General features: G+C 48.0%; 1 protein-coding gene across 1 annotated transcript; it reads left to right on the forward strand.

Moving 5' to 3' along the window:
- The first annotated feature begins 177 nt into the window (after positions 1-177).
- On the forward strand, positions 178-17,334 carry URM1 (ubiquitin related modifier 1). The gene is made up of 5 exons (XM_086764088.1): positions 178-267; positions 3,063-3,133; positions 15,236-15,317; positions 16,326-16,374; positions 17,082-17,334. Exons 1-5 carry the CDS (start codon positions 233-235, stop codon positions 17,148-17,150), a joined length of 306 nt encoding a protein of 101 aa, XP_086620214.1. The 5' UTR covers positions 178-232; the 3' UTR covers positions 17,151-17,334.
- The last annotated feature ends 229 nt before the right edge of the window (positions 17,335-17,563 follow it).

The raw sequence follows: 17,563 nt of genomic DNA on the forward strand, positions 1-17,563 counted from the left end.
ATTCGGCCCCGGCGCTGAGGAAGCTTCGCGGAGGGCTCTCCCCAGGCCAGGCCAACCCAACCGGCCCCTGCCCGGGGTGCGTTGGTGCGGGTGGGAACGGGCCGGACGGCGGGGCCGCTCGCCACCATTTCCCGCCGTTGCCGGGCAACGCGGTGCGGCCGGAAGCCGGCGCGGCACTTCCGGCGCGGTCCGCGCGCGCGCCTTCCCCTCCCGCCCAGCCGCTGCCGCCAACATGGCGGCGCCCGTGTCGCTGCAGGTGGAATTCGGGTGAGCGCGGGCGGCGGCGGCGGGGCCTGGGGACCGCAGCGGGGGCCGGGGACATGGGCCGAGGTCGGGGTCGGGGCCGGGGCCGGGGCCGGGGCCGGGGTCGGGTCCTCGATGAGGCGGCCGCAGCCCTGAGGCGGAGCGGCTGTTGCGCGCGGCCTGGGGGAGCTCGCCTGGGCCCGGCTGCCGCCAAGGATCGCGGAGCCGCGGCCCGGGGTGGCGGGTGCGGCCGGCCCCGGGGGACCAGGTCGGGGTATCGGGCACCGCCGGGAGAGGCCAGGCGCTGCCGGGGCGGTTTCCCGCAGGGCTGCGGTGCGGCTCTGGCCCCGCCAGCGCTGCCCGGGGAGCGCGGGGCCGGGCAGCCGCCGCCCTGCCGTGCCCTCCCCTTCTGCGCCGGGGCGGCGGCCTGGCCTCGCGTACGGCTCTGTGGGAGCGTCCTGGACGGCTCCTTTCCTTCCTTCCCTTTTAACCTTTTTTTTTTTTTTTTCATTATTATTATTAAAATTATTTATAAAAACCTTCCACTTGTTTTTCAGCTTTTTTCTCTGTGAATTTATATACACGTTTGTGAGTGTGTTTGTATTCCTGTGTCCATGCACACTCACTTTGCTTTGCGTTTCAGTTATTTCAGTTCGGTGTGAAATAGCTGGGTTCTCCCTTTGTAGCACTTTGGTTTTAGGTCTTCGTTGCTGTAGGATCTGCATTGCTAACGCCGTGGTGCTGGGAAGTTGAAGTGCAGTGGAAGTCTGTGCGCGTTTGTGTAAATACTTGTGTTATTCCATTAAAGCCTCCTTTTAGCAGAAGCTAAAAGGCTACTATTTATTTGCTTTTTCCCACCCTTTCACGAACACAGAAATGCCGTAACCCTTTAAATACCTCTCTCCTTAAGAATCCTTTCCTCAGTCTTTCCCGCTTCCAGCTGCACTAACTCTCCTAATTTTCCCAGAAGAGTGAGATGCATTTTTGCTTCCCTTGGAAATGCATAAATGAGCTCTCTATGTACAAATCACAGCTGAGTTCCCCACAGCTAGCGCATTACAGAAGGACCTTATCTTGCAATCTACATTTCCCGCTGTAACAAAGCGTGACCTTGTTTTCATTACATAAAAAAATGTTTTTCATATAATTGCTGTGACTTGTTCTCTCGCATGAATCTCAGCTCATGTTAATAATCGCTGCTTCAATTTTCAGATAACTATTTTTTTGTGAGCTGGTGGAAGAACACCAACAGAGTGCTCTTTAGGAGAGCTGCTGCATATAAGTAACGCCGCTGAGGGCACAACAAGGGTTCTGTTGTACTCGTCCGTTGCAGAGCCAAGAAAACCTAGTGTGGCATTTTTAGATATTGAATTTAAAGGAACTTAGTAACGTCTGTATGTATCTTTGTTGACATTTAGGTGGAGTTTATTTATTTTAAATACTTCTCTTTATTATGTTGGTTTCCAAGGGATGCCATGCACTAGTAAGTTTACAGAAAGTAACTTAATAAGAAAGTTTCTCTAAAGTAATCTCCATGTAAGTTGGAAGAACATTTTGCCACACTTATATGCCCGTTGAAACAGGTTGGTCATTTTTCTACCTCAGTTGAGTATCAAGTGAGTTGGGTGTTTTAAGAGTTTCCTGATTGTTAAACTTCGTTCATCCTATTCAGTCTGCGGTCAAGAGCTCACACTGTCTGCTTCTGTGTCCTATATCTTAAAGTAGCATTCATGTTTATTATCCATGTCCCTACTCACGTGATAAAATTTTATAATCTTCTGAGTTTGGCCTGTGGCCTCACGACATCAGGAAAACTGATTTATGTTTGTAAAGCTCAAGATTTTTGCAATTGTTCTTTCTCCAGAAAAGGAATATAGGTGAGGAGCTTGTGGAGGCTTCTAAGTTTCAGTTACAAAAATTAACTGTTTTTTTCTAAGAGCCTAAGGAGATTAGGTACCTGAACCCAATTTAAATCCCTTTTTTTCAGGTGTGAGGACCAGCTCCAGTACTTGCCAGCCTCTGCACGTTTTGCTCACACTTGTGAGCAGATCTCTTGTACTTGCAGAGGCCATCACTTAGTTACCTGAGGCCAGTCCCCCCATACACCCTGAATATCAGAAGAGGGATGTTAATCAGATTGTTCAGTGGAGGAAGAATGTATATTTATCTATTTCTTTTACTTTAACTTGTCATTATTGCTTGCTCTGCTTCCTTCTCCCGGAGAAGTCCCCCCTGAGAGGGAACGCTTTATAGTAAGTAGATCAAGAAAGGGTTGCCAGGATTCAAGGAGTGCTGGCTCTGTAACCTCGTGTGAGTCATTTCCTCTCCCTGTTCACCAGTGGAAATGGGGGGAATATTTATTCCAGAAGGATGCTGTAATTTTTCACGTTTTGTGAAACGCCTTGAGACTTCTGCCTAAAGGGTGGTAGAGATGAGCGATGTTGGATGTAGAGTGGTGGCTGAACTGAAACAATGCCGATAGCTGGAGGGAGAGGGAAGGCATTAGGCTAGACGCTGCACGCCAGTTTGTAGAAGCGTTGGGATGGGAGCTGTCTTCCTTTTCTGTTGGGATGATGCCTGGCACCGCGGGGTTCTGGCCCGCGACGGAGCCTCCTGTATGTGTTGGCGATGGGAGATGGCAACTTCCCCTACAAACTTGCGGTTTGTGAGAGAGGAAAAAAGACAAAGAGACTCCTGTGCTAAATATAGCCCGTGTCGTTTGTTTTCTCTGCTGTGGCATCTATGTAAATCGCCTCTTTTGTACTGTCTTCCTTTTGACAATAAAGCAAAATCTCAGTAGTTCATTGTTTTTATTTCAGAGGTGGTGCAGAACTCTTGTTCGATGGTGTCAAAAAGCATCAAGTGACTTTGCCCTGTCAGCCAGAGCCTTGTGAGTATCAGAACCTGTTTGATAACTTGAAAAAATGACAACGAATGAAACAAAGGCAGTTTGTACAGCAGTTAGCTGACAACGAATCGATGTATTTTAAAAGCACTTTCAGACATGCCGTAGATCAGATAGCTTGGCAGACAATGGCTAGTCATCAAAGTAGATACCAGGCAGAAATAGTCTGAGCGTCTTTCCTGTCCTCTAAACACTTGTGAATGGAGTCCTTCCTTAAGGCTTTTGCCTCCCTCGTCCTGGAGAGACAGCAGCCTCTGGGTGTTTCCATCAAGTCTACGTTTGTCTTGCTTGGTACTTGAAACCTCCAGTGACCTCCTCTCTCCCTTGTTTTGCCTTGCCTGTTCCGAGGTTTCCAAGAGGCCCGTGTGTATGTGTGCATATGTGTATAGTGTATAGATACGTGGAGGTGTGTGTAGCAATGTAACGTTAACGTCGTTTATCTAGTCATTTGGCTTACAAGTGTATGTAGTCATTTTATATTAACTGTGGAGCTGAAAACAACAAAGCCAATGTTCGAACGTGATGCTGGACATCCTGCCTTAGCCTTCCCTGCAACAGAAAATAAGATGCTGTTCAGCTGAAGACTTGGGCGTCCCAGTGGTACCAGTCATGATCTCTGGGCTGTGATTTGGAATCCGCACTGAGAAGTGCTGAACTAACTCTCTTGTTTCTCCTTATGTGTGTGCATACTACAGTTGCGATGTAATTTTGCCGCAGGTATGTTTTGAATTCTTCCAGCTAGATAGCAATGCTTTATGCTATTTGAGAGTGGGATTATAAACCAAAATAGTACAAAGCATCAGGGAATGTTAACAACTAATATCTCATGAATGGCTAATACCATAATCTATGTGCTGTGAACGTTCAGGCCTGAAATGTTCTTGCCATGCCTGGAAGTGATTAGAGATTGGTAAAAGCCCTTGTGATGCTTGGACATAAGTATGTGTAATTCAAATGTAATAAGAGCACTGGAATAATGTGCTGTCTTGTGGTTGAGGACAGGGACTAGGGACCCAGAAACATGACCTGATGCTGATTTGCTTAGTGAGTTTAGTCGTGTTGCTTAACTTTCCCCTGTTGCTAGTGAAGTAGTAGTGATACTTTCATGTATCACGAGAGAGTTCGGCATTAAATTCCAGCACTGTTAAAGCACTTAAGATCTTTAGATGGAAAACAGTAAAGAAATACTAAACTGCTCATTTACTTGGTTTTTAAACCTGGGGGCTAGAGCATAATTTTCTTCATTGTTCTGTAAATTTAAAATACCCACGGATATCCACCACGTTGATGGTACTCAAACCGTGATCAGATGCTCAAGAAGAAGGGGTTATTACATGAGATGTTTATTTCTGCCAGGGGAAGGGAGGGATTACTATCAAAGAATGATTCTTCTAGCCCAGTGATTGTCAGCGGTGCAGTTATATGTGGCCCTATCCATTTCCACTTGAAGTTGCTGGGAAGACTTCTGTAGACTTCACTAGGAGCTGGATTTATCCTGAAGGATAAATCTTTCCCTGAAGATCTGGCTCAGTCTTGGGTTCAAACTCGTGATCTCCAGTGATTCATTCCAGGTTAATCTAACACATTATTGCTCCCAGCTTTTCACGCTGCCTTGTTTTTCAGACGCTGCTGTCCCTGTAACGAGACGGTGTGCCCACTTGCCAGCTCCCCTGGTTCGCAGCCTGCTGTGTTCATGTGCGTTCCGTGACAGGGAGATTTCAGTTTTTAGGCTGGTTATGAATTGCAGCGGCTGAGGAGCAGACACTGAATTGTGAAGCTTCTGCTATCGCGACATTTATACTCAGCACAGGGATGGGGTAGGCAGACATGCGGTTGATGTCCAACAGTAAGGGATTGCTGGAGATACCCCTCATCGTATTTCCAGATAGGAATTATATTGTAGTGGTGAATAAGATGTGAATAGAAACATGTGAATAAGAAATTTAGTAAATTTTTACAGTTCTATATTGTTCCTATTGCCATGTATTTTTCTCATTTACGTTAAGAAAGTTTAATTCGGCTGTCTTTGGGTAAAAAAAGATATATGTAGTATGGTCCCTCCTGCCCTCGTGCAGCCAGAATGACAATGATTAGAGAAGTAGCTCAGTTCTACTTGGTGCATCCTGTTGCTTGCCTTACCCTGTCCATCACTTAATACTCTGGGGAAAGGTCTGTAGTATGAAGAGTGCTTGAAGACTTGCACTTCTAACCCCATTTTAACTGATTTCATTAGCCATCAAGCTTATTTTTGGCCATTTTGGCCTCTCTTACCCACTCTTCTTTTCTTTCTAGGTTATTTTTGTCTTTGTCCTCTTTTTTGCAGAGCAGCTGCTTCTCTCTGGGACGTTGGGCCCAGCTATATTTTAATTGTTTAGGCATTTTTATATATATCCCAGGAGTGAGAGGAGGTGGAAAATTATATGAAGAAATACCTACAAATATTTATGTGAATAAAAGAAGCTGTGCTCCATGGTTGACAAGGGCGGTGTTCTCTGAATAATAATAATGTTGTTGGAACAAATTCTTATGTGGTCATTTCCTTTTTCCTGGTAACAGGCACTACGTGGAAAGTAGGTGGGTTTTAGATCCACTTAACTTTTTCAAGAAGTTTTGATTCTCTGTCCTTTTCTGATGCCAGGAGATGGGCTCCTGAAGGGATTGGGAAAGGCAGGAGGAAGGAAGCTGCAAATGGGCCAAGAGCAAGCCACGAGGGGTACCACCGTGTGGTGGGACCTACTTCTATTATCCAAGGGGCTTTTTGTATCCTAACGTCAGTGAAACAGCAATTCTTTATTTCTCAAGCGAAGCTGTCTTAGCCTGCATGTTGATGTTGCTGCCAAGCAGGAACCTAAAAAGGTGTGATGGATCTGTACAGGCAGGCAGATCGACGTAAGCCACACTGTGTGCGGAACTGTGCAATCTTTTAGAGCTGTTGTGGAAAGAAGACCTCAAGTTAAACAAGAATCTTGTCCCAAATTGCTGGCTATTTCGATGATCCCATTGATAATGCTGTTAGAGGATCTGAAGGCATTAATGCCCTGTTGGCTTATTCTACATAAAAACAGTGTGTGGGGGAGAAAGCAGCTGGGAGAATAACGATATTTGTCACACAGAGAGAGGATTAAATTGGCAGGGAAATCAACTTTATTTTCAAGCATCTAAGAGGCTATTAGAGACAATGGAGCATAAAAGAGAGAAACCCTAAATTAAAAACTGAAAATGTATCTGGCAGCCTCCTCCTGAAACAAGGCACAGTAATTTAACCAAGTGCTTCCGTAATCAAATAGATCATTGTATGACTGCTCTGCAAGTGGTGCCGCAGCTCCTTCCTCCATCTCGCTGGGACTCACAGTGGTGGATTTGTCTATGGCCACGCGAGTTGCATGGATGCTGTGGGAAGGGTAGGAAGTCACTGGCGTCGTTTAACCCTTGTAGTCGTTTCAGGTTTAGCTCAGCAGCGTCGTGCTGATGAAGAGTGTTTACAAAACGCCTCTGCTGTGCTCTCTACTGGATGTTGTATCCGGAGGTTGGGGCTGTTTGTAAAGTCTCTGGCAGTTGTGCTGCAGGCTGCTCAGCTGCAGGTCCAGGCCTTCGAATTTCTGCTTCTCCTGTGGTTTCAGTGATGGGACTCGTGTTTTTGGAGCAGCAGTGACCAGTTTCAGCAGTGATTGCTTGGACCTTCTGGGGTAAACAAGAATTTACTGTCTTTCGGCACTTAGAAGTCTGGAAGAATAAATTTTTAATCAGTGTGTTTTGGTAATTGTTTGTGGTTTCCCTTTACCAAAACCCAAGGGGAAAAGCCTGTTGCTAATCAGATTTTTTTTTTTAGTGGGAAAACTAAAATAGTCTGCCAAGTGCTGCTTATGTTAAATCCCCGTAGAGAAGAGCGTGGTCTGCTCCTCAAGAGCTTTGCTTTCCTGGGGCCTTGTTCTGCACAGCGTGGAGGGACTGCTGCGGAGCTGGGAGCATTCATCTTCTTGGAAAAGAACCTGGGGATCTCAAGAGATCAGACCTGTGTTATAGGCAGAGCTGTGTAAAATCAAGAGTGGCAGTTGGCATGGGTTGTCTGTAAATGCCCAGTGCTATGGCTAGGTATTACTCATAGTTAAGTTATTAATATTCTGGGATGCTTTTATTGCTCTGTTTGTTATTCCTAACATTTTAAAACTTGCTCCAAAGAAGGAATAAAAATATCTTCGGTAATGCAGAGGCTTTTTAGAAGAATGATAAAAAAACCCAGTAGCTCCGTGGAACTTCATGCAGTCAAATCTTTTTAACCACAGTGCGTGGTACTCACAGGTCTCAGAGGGCTGTGGGGTTATTCCCCTACTTGTGCCTCTCTCTCAGGCAGGTAATTATGTATTTGCTGGCAAGGAAAGGAGACTCAGTGGGTTGCACAGGGTGGGACCTCAGACTGGACCAGCTTGGCCCTGGATCCTGCTGCTCTTTCCAGCAACTGGTGCGAGCATCCACATTTGCAGCACTGGGAGCCCAGCGTGATGCTGCGGGGCTGCTGCCGCTGCGATCGAGCGGTCCCTGCCGCGTTTGCAGCCCTGGTATGGGGCTCAGCGGCTGCCTGCACTGCTTTGGGTCACCATCCCAGCGAGGCCACGCGTCGCTTCTGCGCAAGGAACGAATCCTTCAGAGGGAGCGGAGGAAGAAATGTGCTGTCCCAGCGCTCTCCCAGGAGGCCGCGGAGCCACGTTACTGGATCAGCTCATCCCAGCTCATTGTGGAAGGAGCTTCCCAGGCACCGAGAAACCAGCTCTTGTGTGTGACCAAATCCCTGGGATAACAAAGCCTGGCTGTTCCAGCCTCCTTCCCAGCCGCTGTATTGCAGTGCGGACACCTAGCAGGATAACCTTTCTGTGCCAGCCCCCCCCTCTCTGCTCTCTTTTCTCTTGGTGGGATTTGCTGTGCTGACAGCACTGTTCAGAGGGTGGCAGCGGAGCAGGGCTGGGGAGGAGGATCCGGGCCCTTTAAACCGCTTAGCATGCGGTTCACACGGCTCCGGGCCAGCTGTTCCTTTCTCCTCCTGCCCTCACTCGCAGGAGTTGTTTGCTGAGCTCAGAGCTCCTGTGCAAAATTGCTTTTCAAAAGAGCCACTTTCTGCTTAATTAAACAATGAGCCGCCGTCCCTCTGCACATCTGTAAAGCTCCCTCTGCAGCCCCTTTATCCCACAAACTGCTCCATTCTTACCTCCATTCATTTGTAAATCTTACCCCCCCTCCTCCACCCTGATCATCTCACTGGCCCTTTCTTTTCTCCTTTCAAGTAAGACTGAGGGGCTTGGAGTATCTGTGGGGGTGGCTGGGCTGGGTGGGCAGGAATCGGTTTAATGGTGCTTGCCGAAAGTGTAATAATAGCAAAGCAGATCTGAGCCCGAAAGTGAGAGGGAAGGACTGGACTCTGCGCGATTTCTGTATTTAGAGGAATAAAATCCTGAGCCGAGCTGAGACACTGACTCATCCAGCAGCCGGAGGGGACACCAGCCAGGCTGGGAGAGGGGCAAGGAGTTGACTTCAAGGCTCTTTCTGATCCAGCTGGCAGTGCCAGGGAGAGCCCAGCCCAGAGGATTCCCTCGGCCGGGCTGGCTGCGTGCAGGGCAGTGCCAGGCTGCCGGGAAATCCCTCTGCACGCTGGCGTGAACAGCCACCTTCCTCTGCGAGCTGGGGTCTCGCATGAGCTCTGTGTAGTCTCTTGCGATGGCGATAACGTTTTCCTTTTAAACCCTCGGTGCGTCTGCATGCACACAAAATGCAGAAGCTGGGAAAATAGGAGAGAGGAGAAATTTCAGTTTGGTGGGTTTCAGCTAAGCTTTACGCCTGCGGTTAGCAATGCATTCTCTGAATTGTCTTCCTGAACAGCTTAAAAAAAATTAACCAGCAACATTCAAGGTTAAGCAGGATAAATGAATGGAAAAGTGATGAGGTGGGATATCTCCTTTATCACTGGGAAGGACAGATTATAGCCAGGGTGACGCAATACCATCTAGCATAGATTGATAGGGAGGGATGAAGAAATGGGAGTTCAGTGCATTAGCAGAAGATTCCTGACTGCAAAAACTATTAGACCATGGCACAGTCTCCTTGGGGTTTGGTAGCAGGTCTGTATTGCTCAAACTTCTTAAAATCAGACCAGGCAAGGCTCGGGATAGTCTTTTGTTGGAGTAATTCTGCACTGGCAGAGGGATAAAATCACAAGACCTGTTACCAAGATGCTGTTTTTAATGTCTGTGGTTCCCAATCTGGCGCTTTGCTCCCGGTGCGGTAGTCTTTGAGGCTCTCTCGGTTCCTTCCTTTGACAACGTTGAACAAGAGGCAAGACCCTGGGCCAGCACTAGTGACCTGTGATCCTAATTAAAAGAGACAGTTTGGTGCACTGGCATTTATTTGGGAGCCTGAAGTGACAATAGCATTGGGTGTTACGGGATTAGATGCTCTGACTTTGGAAATGAGTAGGGATTAGGTTTACCCTGCGGATCAGCTCGGAGCTGCTTTTTTTTTGTCACGGGAGCTGATGGATCTGGAAGCTTGCTGCTGGCTAGTGAGTGGGATTGAAGATCCCTTGAACTTGTGCTCTCCTACCAGGGTGTGGAAGATCCCAAGCAGCTCCTCTGCAGTTCATGAGCGTTGTGATTAAAATCTCAGGGCTGAGAATTGCTGAGTGATGGCTGGGATCCACATCTTTGCTGCTAAGAGGAGGGCTGTGAAAGACCCCTGTGATCCCTTCCCCTTGTGGGAACACAAGGAAATGGAGAAGATCATTGCTCTTCTAGCCAGGAAGTGAGAAAAAGATGTCATAACACAATTAAAAATTACAGAAGCCAAGACCTTGACGTTCGTTTGTAACAGACAAGAACAGATGAGAGCAACGATTGGTCTTCTCTTATGTCTGGCTGTAGTTACCCCCTAATTTTTTCCCTAGTACTTAAATCACTGCCCACTCTAGCGCATGGCAGGGTTGGCTTGTGCGCTTGTCAGAGAAAATGGATTTTGCACTTGCTGCAAAATTTTGTCTTGCTGCTCACTCTGCGTAGTACCGAACCCATTTGCCTGTGACTCCATTTACATCAGCTATTCCAGGTCTTCTTCTGCAGTTTATGGCGCACCATCATCTGCTTCAGTGAATGATTTGCATATCAGATGGGAGGCTGGAGCAGTCGGAAGGATCCCTTTGGTCAGGTTTTGTAACAAGCTCTTTTAGAGAGCAGAGTCCTGGAGAACTGTCAGATTCAAAAGCAGAGAGAAGACATGTACTTGGAAGGGCGGCAGGTATCGAGAGCTCGTTCGTCTATTTTAAAAACAAACTGTTTAAGCAGGGAAAGGGGGATACAAATTGTCTTTCCATACATTTCCACGCAGGCAGGGGGAATAATGGCAGAGGAGCGGCAGGGAAGGGGCTTTGTCATGGTTACAGGCCGGTGGCTGAGAATGTGGGTGGAGTGGTGCTCGTCCAGAGTTAGTGACCTCAGCAAATTGGAGCTCAGCCATGGTCAGTATGATAAATGATCTTATTCTGGGTCAAAGAAATGGTACCCCACAGGGAGGTATCCGCAAGGCGGCCCGGGAAAGCGCTGTGCTCTTGCAGCACTGACCCCTTAGTGACCAGTGTGGCATATATCTTATTTATTGCGGACCAGAAGGGAATTTTCCATGGTTTGGTCTTTATAGAGTTCCCCTATTTCCCCAAAATAAGCTCCCAGTTCTGCAGCCAAGGCAAGAATATGGGTGTAATTACACCCCTCTGGGTGCCCTTCGAGGCACTGTCTGCTTTGTGTGGGGTTGTGTGTGGATTTTAAGGCAGGGGACACGAAGGTGTCTGGTCATTGCATGTGTGTGTGCATGAATCTGCCAGCGACCTGTGCAGCTCCTTGGGAGCCGAGAGCTGCTTGTGTGTGCCAACTGGCATTAGTGTTGCACAAAAATCCTTCTGTGTTTCTGCACATTTATCAGTTTGGTGCGAGATCCTTCCAGTGCAACGCCTAGCTTGGTGTTTCTTATTTCAGCCACCTGGTTTCCCTCTGCACGCAGCGAGTGTCCTCTTGCTGAGTTATCACTGATGAATCTGTCAGGCCCGGGAGGTTTTATTGAGCTGGGAAAGATCTATGGGTTTCAGCCCTGGTTTTGAGGGTGCAAATGAACCTGGGCTCTTGTTCCAGGCAGTGCTAAAATGGAGTCTTAGATGCATTTCTCTTGTAGAGGAAGCTCAGCAGATTCTTCATCAAGGAACAGTTGGGGTAATGCGGAAGATCAGGCCTTGGAGGATACGCGAGAGGACTGAGCAGAGTGTGTGGTTCTGTCTGCCACAACCAGCAGTGTTTATGATGCAGCTGGGCTGAAAATGAGGCGACGCTGTTGGTTTTTTGTATGCACGCTCACTGCAGTTTTTGCATCCTGTCCGCTTGCGTGACAAGCCAATGACTTTGTGTCACTGTGAGCACACGCTTCGTTTTCCTGATCTGTGTGTTTCGCTGGGTGATTTGTTTTATGCGTGTGTTGTGGATTTGAGCTCCCATCTGTGCACTTGAACTAAGCAGTTTTCTCAAACGTTTGTCAGTTTTTCTTTTTTTTTAATTAACTTTAGATTATTTTTCCTGAGAATTTTGAGAGGTTTGATATACTGTTAGCACAGGCAACAGAAGCTGTCTCTGTATACAAATGAGACAGGGATTTCCTACCATGTGCTTCAGTCCCTCCTTTGCAGTTTGAGAATATTTCAGCTTTCTTGGCCGGTTCACTCTGCCTTCTCTTCCGATGCTGCCAACGGCGACGACAGTTAATGATATTAGAGTGGATTTTTTTGGTGTGGATATCTGTTTGCTGTGAATGAAATGGAGTAGGCTACCAAAATGATTTCACTGAGACCATGCAGCGAAGATAAAAATATATTGTTACTGGGATGAGCTTGACTTGGGTTGGTGACGTGGAAGGGAAATGCTGTGTTGTCTCAGCTCTCACCTGAACCTCGCTCCTGGGCCACAATGCACAGTCGCTTTGCAGCCGAATGGCAGCACATGTAGTACGACTGTGCTCCTGCAAATAGCTCTGTTCTGCGATGGGGGCCAGCTTGAGAAGCAACACGAGTGCAAAATTGCTGCGTCGTAGTGGCCGTTTAACTTGTTAGCAGCTGTAGTGCCTGACCAGGTTGGTTTTTTTTTGTTTTTTTTTTTTTCTCTCCTTCTATGTCATTTGTAGAAGACCCGCTGTTTGCATAGCAAATCCTCAGCCCAGGGAGCTGGAAGCCTGTTAGACCCATAGCATCAGAAAGAAAATGTCTTAGGAATGCTACGTATGTCAACTGTGAGAGATAAGCGGTTGTGCTGTAATTTACCTCTTATTATTTCCATCATGATAACACACAGCGTCCCGAGCTGTTGATCAGGACTGCTGTTCAAGGCGCTGAGCTACAAGATGGCTTCTCCCCAGACCACTTGCAATGAAAGTAATCTTATTCCTTTTCAATATCTTACTTGTGGGAGATGGTTTTGGTGTGGCTCTGGTCATTTTTCATCCCTTATAATTGATTTGTTCTAGTAATATTGGTATACAGAATGTAGAGACATGAAGGTGAGGGAAAAAATTCAATGCTAAGAAAGTATTATGTGTTAAGGTTGGCTGTGGAGACGGGGTCTTGATTTTCATTGATGTTTGGAGTGGGAAGCTCCAGGCATGCACAGGGGTATCGTTTTTTTTTCCTGCTGTCTAAATTCTTCAGTATGTGTGTACGTGACTTCTGGGGAGGAGTAAATGAATGTAGGCTCAGGTGGGGCTGAAAATAACATTTATTACAGAAGGAGTAGGGGTGAGGGAGTCTACCAGCACAGCCTCGAATAAATCAGTCCTTTCGCCCCTTCGTCCAGGGTGCTTCTAGGTGGCTGTCTTTTATCCAGCTGGTGCAGCGTGTTTCTGTTTAAATGATCTCTCCTGAAAGGTCCCAGAGGAAAGGGCTGCTTATTCCATGCAAGGAGAATGGTATATGGCACAGCTCATTGTTGTGTGCCCTGCCGCAAGTGCATAAATATGAAACAGCTTGCGGGCGTTGCTGTGGTGGGGCTGGTGTCCCCTTTGTGCCCCCCCCCCGCCTCCTTCTCCTGAAGGCTCCTCTCCATCTTTCTTCCTCTCTGGTTTTCATTTCTTGGTGATGGAGAGCAGGAGCCGTTTGGGTGCGAGATCTTGAGGGCTTTACGTTACAGCAGCGTTTTTTCTGGAGAGCAAAGGGAAAGGCGAATATAGTTAACTCTTGTTCTACCATGACTGATCGGCATGGTGTATATACACCTTCGGAGTGGCGCTCGCTGTCCCCGGAAAGCGGCAGAAAACGGTCTATTTTGTGCTCTTAACTACATTTCGTTACAAGAGGGTCATGGGTCAGCCCCAGGCAGGTGATCCAGCTCCCCAGGCAGTTCTGAGGCACAAAGCAGCTCTTTTTGCCCTGATCAGAGCCATCCAGTGCTCCGAGGCAGCAATACCTGTCGTGCTCGAGGCAGCCCCGTAGTGGGACTGGTACGCCGGGGGGGGGGCAAGCTGACATCCTGAGGGACTGATGCCCCGGGAAACGGAGCAGGGGGGATGACGGAGGGAATCTCAGAGCATCCCCCTCCCCCTTTCCCTGGGAAAAGAGGTCCCCATCTGCTGCAGATGGACATGTCCCCATCGCCTAGTTGATGTGCAGCTGCCTACACCAAGGCTGTTCATCCTTAGTGTGACAGGAGTGATGGGGGTAATGTTATTTGGAAGAACCCCATCTCTGCCCAGCGTAGCGTCCACAATCCCATCAAATCCTGGGGTAAGGCAGGAACTGAGTTGAGCTGCTACACGCGCATTTATTTTTGCTGGTCGTGAAAAAAACACGTGGGGAATCATACGCAGAGTTTGATTTTAGCTTGGAAAGGCGCGTGTGGAAAGGTTCCCTGTGACTACGGTGAGGTTACTGCACGAGACAGATGTAGAAACCCATTCTGCCATCCCTGCTCGTCCTGTGAGCACAGCTTCAGCCTTCACTGGTGGATTTGTGCCATTGAAAAGCTTCCTTGCGCCTCGAAAACAAACAGAACTCTTTCGGGGCTTTCAAAGGGCTGTTTAAAGGAGCCCCAGGAGAATAACTGATTGTGGATTCAGAATGATGAAGTGGTTTGTGGAACGGTGAAATATAGAAGCAAATGCAGGAGAACTCCACGTTGCAATTTGTCAGCTTCTCTAAACCCTATAACAGATTATTCCCCCCCTCTGTCGCTTCTCACCTCTCCAATAGGAAATTAACTGATGCTATCACTAAAGAAATTGTTTTTGCCTCACAAAGTAAAATTGATACTATAAAAACCCGCCTGCAGTGTCTCCTCCTCCTTTTACATGAAGACAAATCCTTCCTGTCACCTACTGAAATGGAAAGATAAAGGCTGAGCTTTAATAAAGAAGCTGTAAGCACGAAGTGTAGAGGGAGGGAGCAGGTACGGCACGGGGAACACGCCACGGCCGCAGGTGTGGTGCCAAGGGACGTTGCAAGTGTCCAAAACACAACTGTCGTGGCTGATGCCTGCGCGTGTGTTTAATGCATGTTATGTACACGTTTGCACCCCAGGACTCCTGTCTCCAAGAGTTTGTGCTGGTTTTGGTACCAGTAGTGTCTGCGTTTAGTCCTTTCAGGTCCTTGGGCTTGCTTGTTTGGACTTTCAGAATCTAAACACACACAGAGTTAAACATCAATTTGTCAGGTGATAAGGGAACACACAGGGTATGGGATGAGTTAAAGAAATTGCAGCATAGGCAGCTTCCTGCTGGATTGGCACTTCAGCCTGAACTACGTTTATTCTCTGTAGGATGTGTTTTCCGTGGGAAACCTCTTCTGCCAAACCGTGGGGTTTGGGGCAGCGTCCTGAGCGCTGAGCTCCCTTGAGGCAGGGCTGCCTGCTAGATGCCGGTGAGGAACAATCCCGTTAGGTGGTTTCTTTGGCTGGAGGTGTGCGGCTATCCCCGTCCCCCCTGCATGTTTCTCATCTACTGTTTTGTGGATAAACACTCGCTTTGTCCTGGCATCAGCTAAGGGCTGTCAGCTAGTTTGTAAACTGCTGTCCTTTCTCCTTTCAGGGGATATCAGAAACCTGCTAAAGTGGATCAAACACAATCTGCTGAAAGAACGACCAGAATTATTTATGCAAGGGGAATCTGTGTAAGTACAGCTGTTATGAATCCTCCTTGTGTTTCTCTGTTGATCCCCGTGCTTTGGGATACGTTTTTCCTTGTTGGTTGCAAGAAGCAAGTTAGTGACCATGAAAATATGGGATTTGCTAAAGTGATAATGGGAGGTGTCTGTTCCATGGAGAGTGTCTTCTGCGGCCCTCACCCCAAATCTGTAAACTTCAAATGTGAAGCAGGGCCATGTATACTTTCTCTCTATTGTCACCTGGAGCAGCCTAGCCCATGTATCCTCAATTCCAGGAGTTTTAGCAGGTCTGTCCGTTCCCTGCTGACATCACTGGGACTGAAGTAGTCACTCGGAGAAATGCCAACAAATATTTCTTCTGGGAAATGTATTTTTATTGTCAAAATGGGGCCAACCTCGTGGAGGGGAGGAAAAAAAAAAGAAAAGTCAAGAGAAATGGAGCAGAGTGAGCTGTGCAAGCCATCCCTGACTGCAGGGTGGCGCTGGGGGTGTTTAACATTCGTCACGGATCTTTGTGAGCTGAAGCGTGTGCCAGGTCCCCTGGTAACAGGAGAGACAATTGCAGGACACTGAAGATCAAAGAGGGGGAATCCCTTTGCCTGTAATCGGGGGCTCGGAGTGGATCCCGAGTGTTTACTGCCTTTGGTAGGGGCACCGGCATAGCTTCTCCTACCTTCTCCTACCTTCGCATGGAGCGCTCTGCACTTGACTGTAGTGCGTGGGTTTTAATTACCTGGCTTTTCTGCATCGGAAGGAAATGTAGTGATCTCAGAGCATCCTCAGGAATGGTGCATTTTGATTCAAATGAGCTCTGGGATTGCTCCTGCCTCCCCTTTATTTGATCTAGAAAGGGCACAGACTGTACCTGTTTCCACCTCTATGCTAGGATTCCTTTTTTTCCTCTGGCTTTACAGGCAGTCAGCTTGGGATCTGTGCTGTAACATCACTTGTTCTTAACTATTTGTGAAGCCTTTCAGCAGCCCTGTATCCTAATTATTTCTCTCTGTTCTGCAGGAGGCCAGGAATTTTGGTGCTCATCAACGACGCAGACTGGGAACTAATGGTCTGTACTCCTTCCGTTTGACTTTCTTTGTTGAAAATATTGCTCTGTCTGTTCTCTGGTTGCTTTTAGAGAAGCTATTTCTGATTCTCGCCCCAAGCGAAGCATCTCGTATTTGAGGGGGAAGGGGCAGGCTGGGATCTCTCTCCCTGTGTTGTACTGTGGCTGTTCGGCAGCCTGGAGCCTTTCTCTGACCTGCTGAGTCTCATCAGCCAGCCAGAGTCTGAAGAGAGATCACCCGTATCCCCTGGCCTCTGGCTGCTAGCAGGTCTGCCCCGCACGTAGGGTGACGGCTTAGTGGGTGCCAGGCAGCTTCACAGCCCCCAGCAGAGCCCCTTTGCGAGAGGACGGTGGTGCCGCAGCAGGTGAAGGCAGCCTTGGGGAGATTTCTACCCAAACAAGCAACTGGTAAATGTCTTCCCTTTCCAGCCCACTGTTGTGCTCAGACAACAAACAGCCCCTGAGTATTTTCCTGCCTCAGGCAACCACCTGTTCTGTCAAAACCCTGGTCCGGAAAGCGGTGTGGGATAATGAACGTCAGCTCCTTGTCTGATCTCTCACCTTTGCTTCCGTTAGGATGAAAACATCAGTCTGTCCCCTTCTGCTCTCCCTAACGCTCACCATCTTTTTATGACTGTTTTCTCTTTGCAGCTAGTATTTGGAAGTGACATTTAAACCATTTTTAAACCATTTTTTTTCTTGGCCTGCAGGGTGAGCTGGATTATAAACTCCAGGACCAGGATAATGTGCTTTTCATCTCAACATTGCACGGCGGGTGAACTCCTGGAAAAACAAGAGGATGTAAATCCAAATCCCTGGGCAAAAAAAAACCACAAACAAAAAACTAAACCTGCTTAAACCTGTCTTGAACTGCCCATTCCTGGTCTCTGCGTTTTCCCACCGCGTTCAGTTGTTACTAGACATCCAAATAAAGCCCCACCAGCGGCCTGCTGTCCACCGCAACAGCATCCATCTTTTTGGTCCTCATTTCATCTCTCCTGACTGCACTTCCAGGTACCCTAACGAGCAGAGAGCACCTGCAGCACGTGGGACTTTGTTTTTCCGTGACGGGAGGAAGAGGGGTGCTGAACCTCGCGTAGGACGATATGTCTTTGCAGGCAGTGCGGCGGTCCGGGGGAGCTGTGCCTGCTTTGGGGCAAGGCTGCGGTGCCTCTGCTTTGGTGCTGGGAAC

Source organism: Chlamydotis macqueenii, chromosome 20 (genome assembly GCF_036417535.1).
Source record: "Chlamydotis macqueenii isolate bChlMac1 chromosome 20, bChlMac1.mat, whole genome shotgun sequence".
Taxonomy (NCBI): domain Eukaryota; kingdom Metazoa; phylum Chordata; class Aves; order Otidiformes; family Otididae; genus Chlamydotis; species Chlamydotis macqueenii.

Bases quoted from the DNA above. Each gene is read 5' to 3' on its own strand.
- URM1 (XM_086764088.1), top strand. From the start codon at position 233: ATGGCGGCGCCCGTGTCGCTGCAGGTGGAATTCGG. The intron at 268-3,062 runs GTGAGCGCGGGC...TTTTTATTTCAG, and splicing joins TCGCTGCAGGTGGAATTCGG to AGGTGGTGCAGAACTCTTGT. The intron at 16,375-17,081 runs GTCTGTACTCCT...CTTGGCCTGCAG, and splicing joins ACGCAGACTGGGAACTAATG to GGTGAGCTGGATTATAAACT.